The sequence below is a fragment of the Nelumbo lutea genome, chromosome 3, assembly GCF_056320005.1.
Source record: "Nelumbo lutea isolate HS-2025 chromosome 3, American lotus-T2T, whole genome shotgun sequence".
In the NCBI taxonomy this organism is placed as follows: Eukaryota; Viridiplantae; Streptophyta; class Magnoliopsida; order Proteales; family Nelumbonaceae; genus Nelumbo; species Nelumbo lutea.
The window spans coordinates 994669-1004405 of NC_142686.1; the positions used below are offsets into that span (position 1 = coordinate 994669).

Genomic DNA, 9737 nt, shown 5'->3' on the forward strand with positions numbered 1-9737 from the left:
GTCTATTTTTCCTCTTAGCAACTCCATTCTGTTGCGGTGTATATGCACAACTGCTCTGATGAACTATACCATGTTCTAAGAGATACGTGGTTAGATCCTTCTCAAAGTACTCTCTGGCATTATCTGATCTAAAAACCTTAGTTCTCACTCCAAATTGTATGAGAAACATCTAGTGGAATTGTCGTATTAAGTTAGGAACCTCGTCACGTGATTTCATCAAATATAGCCAAGAATATCGTGTATAATCATCCACAAACAAGAGAAAGTAACGGAATCCTCCCATGGAAGGGATTTGATATGGCCCCCATACATCAGTGTGAACAATATTAAAAGCAAAAGTATTTCTTTTATCACTTGGTTTAAAAGACTGTCTACAATGCTTTCCTAACTGACAACTCTCACACCAAAGTAGATAATTGAACAGACTCAAACAACTTTGGGAAAAGACATTTCAAAGAATTAAAAGAAAGATGTCCCAAGCGATTGTGCCAAAGCATAATCTGGTTTACTGACTCTGACCAACTACTACTGCTACTACTAGCATGATGGCCCTGATGTCTCGGAATCTCATCCAGAAGGTAGACTCCATTCACCTCACGACCACTCCCAATCATCTTCTTTGACTCCAGATCCTGCAAAACACAATTACCAGGAAGAAAGGTCACAGAACAATTCAATTTTTTTGTGAAAGAACTAATAGACAGTAGGTTGGTATGAAGTCTAGGGACATGTAAAACAGATGACAAAGTTATATCATTGGTCACTCTAACTGTCTCTACCAGAGCACAACTGATAGGAACTGGAAATGGTAGGGGCATTAGTCATATGCTTAGATGCTCCTGAGTCTATAATCCAGGGAGGTCCCTCCTTACCTGAAGTGGATGCAAGATTCGCAGTTGCATATGGACTACCTATATGTGCAAAGGAAGTGGTGTAGTTGGCTTCTGCATTCTGCTGTCCATCTGGAAGGCTAAGGCTGGGTGAATCTTTCTTACTCATAAGCTGCCAAATTCTCTCCAATTCTGTTCTCACTGCTGCTACTGCAATGGATTCTCAATCAGTATGGGAGAGAGTGGCTAAAGAGTCTCTTGTAGTGGCTACATTTGCATTTCCCTTCTTGTTTCTTATCCGAGTGGGCATAAGATTTGGATGAAGCTTCCAACAAGTGTCCCTGGTATGCTTAGGCTTCTTGCAATAATCACACGCCAAGTCCTTCTTATCTTCCCTTCTAGTCTCACTACTCCCCTTATCTCCATTCGGCTTAGGTTTTGCTGTACCAACCATAGCCGGCTGGTCAATCCCAGGCTGTCTCAGCATTACATTCCTCCAACTCTCCTCTCCAGAGACAAAAGCATAGGCCTGAGAGAGAGTGTCACACCCTCCCTAGAAAGAATATGCTGCCTAGCAATGTCAAATTTAGGGTTCAGCCTGCCAAGAACTCAAAAATCCTATTCCTCTCTACTAGTTTGTGATAAGTTGCTACATCATTTACACTTTCCCATACCACAGTTTCTAAGTGATCTATTTCCTGCCATAGGGTTTTCAGCATGGAGAAATACACAGCAAGAGGTTTTTCTCCCGGTTTCATACTTATAACCTGATTTCTTAATTGATAGGCTCTGGCTTCATTTTGCTTCTGAGAGTAGGTTTCAGTCACTCCATCCCAAATCTCCTTAGCAGTATTAGCCCATAGGATTTTTTTTGCAATATGAGGTAACATAGAATTACATAGCCAAGACATTACCATGTAATTCTCTTGCACCCATCGGGAAGAGTTTGTTGTATCAGGTTTCTTCTCCTCCCCAGTGAGATGCCCTAATTTTCCACAGGCACCAATAGCCATCTTAGTTGATTGTGCCCACTCCAAATAATTTGTGCCATCAAGTTTTATTATAGTAATGATCCCAGACCCAAAAATATCACTACTACCTCCAACACCCAGTCCCACAGTATTGGTAGATTTTATCTCGGTATTCCAAATCTCCATTTTACTTCAAATAATTCAACAGTAAGAAAAAAATAGATTGGAGACCTTTAAAAAATAATTTAATACCACACACATAGAAACCAACCCTTTCGGAAGAAGAAAAACCTAGATGGAGGGAAATCTCTCTCCTCCCCATGCTTCTCAATAGAGAGAAGTGAATCGATCACTCCGGGAGGCCTAGAAAATTTTAGAAACCAAATGCCCTCTTCAGAAAATCAAAAGAAAACTAACAATACTTGGGCACCCAAGATCAGATAAAAAAGAAAGAGTCCAACTTTTCTGGGACTCTTCCCCGTACTCCAGTTCTTCCTGATTTTGATGCCGAACAGTAGATCACCTTCCTAATGTCTAGATCCCACCAAAAACTCCAAGAACTGGGCAATCTATAGCAGATCGATCAGCCCTTTACTTTCATGCAATCGGCTCATCTAGGGCTGCATGAGGATGCTTCAAGAAACCCTAGCCGATGCTCTGATACCAAGTAGAAATCTGATGAATTAAAAAATATGAAAGAAAGTAGTTTCTTGAAGAGAGAAGGAAGAGAGAAGGAGAAGAAGAGAAGAAGAGAAGTTGAAAGAAAAGAGAGCAATTTATCTGGCCGCCCCCTTCACTTATTATTTATACTAATAAATAGAACAGTACAAAGACAACTATGCCCTTATAGGGTGGCAAAACATAAAACAGCATATATAACACTCAAAAAACATAATAAAATTTGGACTCACATAACTACTATGGTCCCCACCTCCTATCTAACAACTATCATAAACATCTACTCAGAAAAACATCATAAAACTAATTAATCTTCAACATACAGGAGTTCTAGAGGTAACCCGGGCCCTTCAGGTATAGGAGGAGTATTCGGAGATGAAAATGGCAGAATTGTGGCTATGTTTTCTGGACCAATAGGAGTGGGGGACTCATTGAGAGCGGAGGTGATGGCCTTGCTTCAAGGTATAGGATATGCCAAACAGTTGGGGTTACACCAAATTGAGAGAGGGAGACTCTAAATTGTTGATTGAGTGGCTGCAATATGGTAAGTTTGGAGCCTGGATTTATAGACAGCCCATAAGGGAAATCCTCAACACGACAAGGGAGATCTGTGCATGCTTCAAACAGACAAAGAGATCAGCTAATGGTTTAGCCGACACGTTGGCTAAACAAGGGACTGTGAGGGAGAGAATGTTCTTGGCAGTTTTGTAAAAAAGATTACTGGGGGCTCAACACCTGTTTAGGGGTTCACATCTGTACTTAACTCTGGAAAGTTATTCTTAAGTTGTATTAATGAAGTTACCATTTCCAATAAAAAAATACACTAAAAATCAGCTGCAAAATTTTCCTTACTAGGCCTTCAAATTCTAGAAGAAGTAACACCCAACCAATAATCCTTGAGCTGATCAATGCCCCTAACTCTTCATTGCTAGAAGATAGTGTCCGATAGATAGGTTAGTTGTCTTAAGAGTCATAGTATTTTTAGAGGGCCATATAGTGTTTTTGGAATTTTCAAAGCTCAAAGATTCAATCATGTCATTTTTATTCCAGCCTATTTTTCAGGCGCCAAAACTTGTCCATTTTGCATGGCTATTGTTCTGTTGGAAAGGTTATCAAGTTTTCTACCCAATGAGACTAAGCCCTTCTAAATCTGGTGTGTTTTGAGGAAGTTGTAGCTATTTTACATGTGTATCAGTCTATGACGAGATTTGGGTCTTTCTATTTCTTTGGGTCAATCATAGAGTGTTTTTTCATTTTTTCAATTTTAGTAGAACAAGTAGTGGATATTTAGAGTATTTTAGGAGTCAATCTTTCTTAGAGTATCCCTACAGGAACTATTGTGTTTTCTTAGTTTTGAAGCAATTAAAAGTTGTTTTGGGTTAATTTTTTTATTGAAGTTTAAGTCTGTCAGGGGGAAACTCCAGTGATTCCATGAATTGAATGACTGTAATTGGAATTGAAAAGTTAATTAATGGAATGAAGAGTTTGTTTCAAAGCTACTTGCGAGTAATATTTATAAAAAAGTTACTTGCGAGTAAGAGTATGATATTCTTTATCTTTCCTTCTGAAGTGCAATATTTTTTCTTGGTATTTCAGAATGCGAAGACTCCTTGGTATTTCAGAAATGAAATTAAAAAATTTAGAAATTTTTCAAGGGACATGCAGTTGATAATTCAGTGGACTCCAAAATCAGCCAATGGTCTAGCTGACCAATTAGCAAAACAAGGGGTGAATAGGAACAGTGCTTTGGGGCTCAGATGCAAGAATAAAAGATATTAAAGCTATTCTTGTTTTTTTCAGGGAGGTAGCCAAGGCTACCCGTGATTTGTACATGCACTATTTCATTAAGGAATACATTTTAGTTCTGTTACTGATAAAAAAAGTGCAATATTTTCTCTTTCTTTATCTTGTCTCATCAGTTCTTAATTTCTCTCTTATAATTAGATCTTTAAAATGAAACAAAATCATTGATAAAAAATCCAGATCCTTTATTCCCTTTCTTTACTCACCATGTCCAGCCAAGTAGGAGTCTCTCCTTTCTGTTCTACATCAATAAAACATCTTTCCACTTCCTTGCACAATTTTTTTTTATTTGGTTTTAAATTAGCACTTATCAGTAGTTCTTCAATTTGTTTCAGATGATTCATTATGTCTACCTGAACTTAATGATCACATGGTGATAAGTTCTATAGATTGTTTATCTCAGGTGCTTACTGTTAGACCCCAGCAGGGAAATTTCTTGTGGGAAGATTCAAATTCTTCTGATTTAACATGTCCTGCATAGTTACTACATTTTGATCTTCTTGAAAATGACCCTCTTAACATGATTTTGCTGATCTTGATTATGCTATGTTATCAGATTTCTTTTCGGACATCTACAGTTGGAAAAGCGACTGGCCTGTTTGGCTTATTAGCCAAGGTAAGTTGAGAAAGGTTGTTTTTATTATTATATTCCATTGAGAATTAATATCTTAGTGTTGTACTTGCACAAAATTAAGGTTTACAGAGGTGGCAAAACTTTTGTGATGAGTTAGTTGCTGACCTAGACTGAGAAATTGGCAGATTCTTACATTTTTCTGTTTGCATTAAGACTTTTTTTCAGTCTTAAATCTGATTGGTAAAGCTGTAATATTTGTTGCAGTACTACAAGCTCTATTTGCAAATTCTCACACTACCCATATTTGTGATGGGATACTGTGTTCCTCAGGTAACATATCTAACCTTGCGCCCCAATAACAATTTCATTAATTCAACATAAGAATAATTACAAAAAGGAAGACAGACACACTTATCTTCCAAATAAAACTTGGGTCCTCAAGAAAGAAAAGAAGAACAGGAAGAAACAACAAAATTACCTGAGTTCTCCTTACTAGTAAGCATAAAGTAATGAATCAAATTCCACTATGGAAATCAGTGTATTTTATCATGGTAGGACAGCTAATGATCTCTTGCCATTTCTATAAGAACTACAGTTATCTGATTTCTTTGCTCTCATCACCAAAATTGTTACATGAGTTACCAAGGATGCGGTGTCACTATTTTTATGAGAATGCACCTGAACTACAGCAGAAGAATCCATAGTGAATGCACAAGCTGCATTTAATGAGTCAAAACATTGAAAATCTTTGAAAACATATTTATGGATGACCTTTCTAGAGGTTGGCAATGGATAGCATAATCCTTTAGCCTTAGAGCTTGGTAAGCCAGGCCCTTCTGATATAGGTGGGGTATTTAATGGTGGTAGTGGCTCAATACTAGCTTCATGCTTTGGACCAATTAGACATGGAGACTACTTGAGCAGAGATAAAGCTCTACGTCACGACCTAAGTGTATTGAAATCTCTGAATTTCTAAAACTTAATGGTGATTTGGAAGTTGTGATAGGATAGTTAAGGAACAAGAGCAGAGTCACATGACAACATTGGAATGCTATGAAGGAAATACAATAGTTAAGTAGAGGAACAATTAGCAATTACAACTGGATTCATAGATCAGCCAACTGTATTGCTGATGCTATCAAGACAAGGGGTTAACAGACCTCAGCTGTTTTGAGGACAGCTAAGGGACAAGCAATTGTAATAGAACAGTTAGTAAAAGGGGTCTGGCCTATTGTTGTGGGATTCAAGGCATTGTATATATTATATTTTTCGGCACTGCTAATAATGTTTTTGACAAATCATTACTAATAAGATTTTCAGTTATCCATATTCCACAAAAGAACTGCACTGATTGAGCTGGGAGAAATGGTGATAGTAGTCCCTTTTTCAGCACTTGTAAAAGTGCAGTTGAAGCAACTCCTAGGTTATTGCCTAGGCAGTATCCTGGGCAGACAGTATATTCAAATTGGTTGTAAAAAATAGTATATTCAAATTTTACTCTTGGTGCTAATAGCACAGTTCTCTTTATGTTTAATTGCAATAAATCTCCTTTTGTTGTGATTAGTGATGAAAAATGGTGATTACAATTTAGAAGATTATGCTGTTATTATGGATTAAAATGCTAGAAATATCCTGTGGAATCATATAGTCTGATATAGTATCTTATTTCTGTTGTAAAGGAACCAGAACTGTAGTTTTTCTGATTAATATATCAACCAAGTAGTTATTGTGTTGCCTAAAATGGACAGAAAAATGGAACTCTAGGTGGGAACTCAATGACCGTGTTTCTAGAGAGATTCATAATAATGGCAGATATATGACTACTGTTTTCATGTTTCTCTTCTATTCTTGTTGTATCTGAACAAGATTCTTTTTTTTCTAAGAATTGCTTACCTTGCATGTTGATTCACTTATTTTGCAGGGGAGTTTAATCTATTGGGTGACCAATAGTTCACTGTCTGTCATTCAGGTTCGTTGTATAAGTCTATCTCCCATATTGAAGAACAATTCTTTACTGATGTTGTAAAATGAACTTGCTCTTACTCATATTGGCTTGAGAAAATAGCAGATAAGAAATTTAATCAAGAGTATAACATGTAGTCATTGCTTCTGCATGCAATTAATTTGGCAGCAATTATCTCTCAACCATCCTGCTATTCGCAACAAGTTAGGTCTACCTGAAAAAGATGCTCTGGTAAAAAGTGAGACCTCTGGCAATTTGGAGAAACTTGAGAGAAGGTCATTGGATACACTGGTGAAAAATAACTCTGTTAAAAGCCTCTCTCCTTATGAACTTCTTGCTGTGAGTAGCAATAAACATAATTTCATTTTCAATCTGTAATTGTCAAAAGCCTTGTTTAGCTTCTATCGAATCTTTCTGAGTGAGATTTTTTGCAGCTTTCGATCCAACTTTTAACAAAAGGAGATAAAGATAGAGCAATCGCATTACTACGGTAGAATGCTTGTCTTAACAGTTGTTTCAAGATGGTCAACAAAGGATTTTTTTCCCACCATTGTTGTCTCTTAAGTTTACTTTTGGCTACAGAATGGCGCTTGAGAAGGATCCTGAATATATAAGGGCTTTGGTTGTTCTGGGGCAGACACTAATGCAAAAAGGACTTCTGCTGGAAGCTATTGAGCACTTTGAACATGCTATTTCGAAGGTCTTAATTCTGAAGCTCATTTGTTTACTTTAAATTTTATTATGCTCTTGTTGTTTATGTCAATTGTTGGATTAGTCTTCACATGAATAGATGGATTACTGTCCTTGGTTATTCCCCTGATTAGAATCTTGTGTGGCATCTGAACAGCTATTAATTGTTGGTCATCCGACAGATGATGAGAATACTGATCTTTTGATCCTTTCATCCTCGTGGGCAGGTGTAACCTACATACGACAAGTAAGCCTCAATAACTCATTTCCTTTCACTAAATATAAAGTATTCAAGTAACTCTAGAGACTCCAAAAAGCACCCTGGTACTGCCAATTGTGGTGGTTCACTCTATCTTCCTCTCTGTTCATCTTCTCCTAGATTGTTGCAAATGACCAATCAACATTTCTAGGGTTAGTTATGGCCACTGATACTGCTTCTCAAAAGACAAGTGATTGGCCAATTGCTTATCATTATCCTTGTAGGTTCATAGCTATGACTAATCCAAGTGACAACCAAACCGATTTGGCTGGCAGGTCATTGCCCAAATGCTTAGATGCTCGTCATATAGGGTCATTACCACCAAGGTTCAAAGTATTGATATCGTATACACCTGTTTAAAGGTGTTTTCTGGAACCTATTTGTTTTATTTATTAAATAATAAAAATGAAATTTTGAAAAAAACTAAAAAAATAAAAAGCGCATTGTTTAAAGCACCGGTACACTGGTGTATCGATACTTTGAAACTTGATTACCACATTTTGGGTGCTGAAATGCGACATACAATTCTTTCTTGTCACGTCATTTTGTACTGGTGCTCCAAGAAAGTGATATTTATCTTATTGATTAACTCTATTCTACTTATTTGCTTTCCCTTATTTTCCCGTTCATCAGGGTAGAAACAAAGAAGGAATAGAGCACCTGGAAAGGATAGCAAAATTGAAAGAGCCAGAGGATCCCAAGTGCAAAGCCCATTATTTTGATGGATTACTACTGCTTGCAAGGTAAGAATGTGGTCATAAATGATGTCAGATTTGAAGTTCTTGGATCTATTTGGACATAATTGTTATTTTCTGAGTTTCATATCTTTAAGCATAACCTGTTGCATGAACTGAACTATACAAATCAACACTCCAGTGCTTTATTAAATGAAGGACGAAAGTTTGAAGCGGAAAAACTACTACAAATGGCCGCTGCTTATAATCCTGCTTATAATGAATATTTACAACAATGCCGAGAAGACAGCTAATGGAGAGTTTTCTGAGAGTGTGAATTCTGGTTGAAGGGATTAGGTTTTCGTATCTTGGTATCCTTGAAATTGATTAGATGAGAAAGTCAGCGCAGACTACGGAATTGAACTACTGCTGACCGGATTCAGCACCATGCATTTTCATTGTGCTGGGCCAGAGAGTCACTAAAATTTTGTAGGACTTAGATCTTTATTTTCTTATATTTACCTTCCCGAGGACTTTAAGATGTCAGCAGGCATCGGATGAAGCTGATCATATAAGAAGTTACATGTATCACATACCAACTGTGTATTTCATGTCATGTACCGTTTGTCCACCTTAATATTCTTATTTTTTTGTTCTTTATTTTTTTTTTGGGGTGTAAGCCTGTACTTGTTTTTTTAATTGAACATTACATAAATGTAGTTCAGTTACCACACTTCAAAGCGACTTCAAGAAAACTTCCATACATATACCCGATTAAAATTATTTATATATAAAGGAAACCACTAGAAAGATTGAATGATGGGGGGTTTAGCATAGTTAACAAAATATTTAGTTAGCCATGAACGCCTAGCTATTATATGAGCAGGCTGTAGTACAGTTCTATTAGCATGGATTAATTTAATATCTATAAGAAGTGACTAACAAAAGATTAAGTTAGTCCGTTTTACTTCTGATGTCAACTGAGATGAGACAGTTTCTGAGAGCAAAGAGTGGGCTGATTTTACTGAAAAAATCCCATTCTCTGTGCCTTTCCAAAGGAGTTCATCCCTAGGTAGGCTTGGAGTTTAGGGGAATATTGAGAATAGCCTCTACACTGGCATCCTCAAAAGCTTGAAAGAGATTGCCATTCCAGTTGCCTGAAACCAGAATGAAATCTGAGACCTTTGCTTCGGCAAATTGCTGTCTACTTTCCTTTAGAATGGTTATGTTGTTTGGGAGTCAAGGAATCCAAGGATCTAGTTGGAATGCATAAAATTTTGCAATCACTAAGGGCC

At 37.1% G+C, this 9737-nt stretch overlaps 1 protein-coding gene across 4 annotated transcripts in view; it reads left to right on the forward strand.

Annotated features, from left to right (window-relative positions):
- LOC148862281 (ALBINO3-like protein 2, chloroplastic) overlaps nucleotides 1-9175 on the forward strand; it is a 42482-nt gene extending 33307 nt beyond the window's left edge. For 3 of the 4 annotated variants that reach the window (XR_016109794.1, XM_088977611.1, XM_088977610.1), the window contains 9 exons: nucleotides 4839-4898; nucleotides 5121-5186; nucleotides 6778-6825; nucleotides 6988-7158; nucleotides 7254-7309; nucleotides 7402-7519; nucleotides 7667-7756; nucleotides 8402-8511; nucleotides 8645-9175. Coding sequence is in view for 2 of the 4 variants with exons in the window: in XM_088977611.1 (XP_088833737.1) it covers nucleotides 4839-4898; nucleotides 5121-5186; nucleotides 6778-6825; nucleotides 6988-7158; nucleotides 7254-7309; nucleotides 7402-7519; nucleotides 7667-7756; nucleotides 8402-8511; nucleotides 8645-8756 (831 nt within the window). In the remaining 2 variants the exon portion in view is untranslated. The remainder of the gene's footprint in view (nucleotides 1-4838; nucleotides 4899-5120; nucleotides 5187-6777; nucleotides 6826-6987; nucleotides 7159-7253; nucleotides 7310-7401; nucleotides 7520-7666; nucleotides 7757-8401; nucleotides 8512-8644) is intronic. The other variant, XR_016109795.1, reaches the window with a different exon arrangement.
- Nucleotides 9176-9737: the final 562 nt, after the last annotated feature.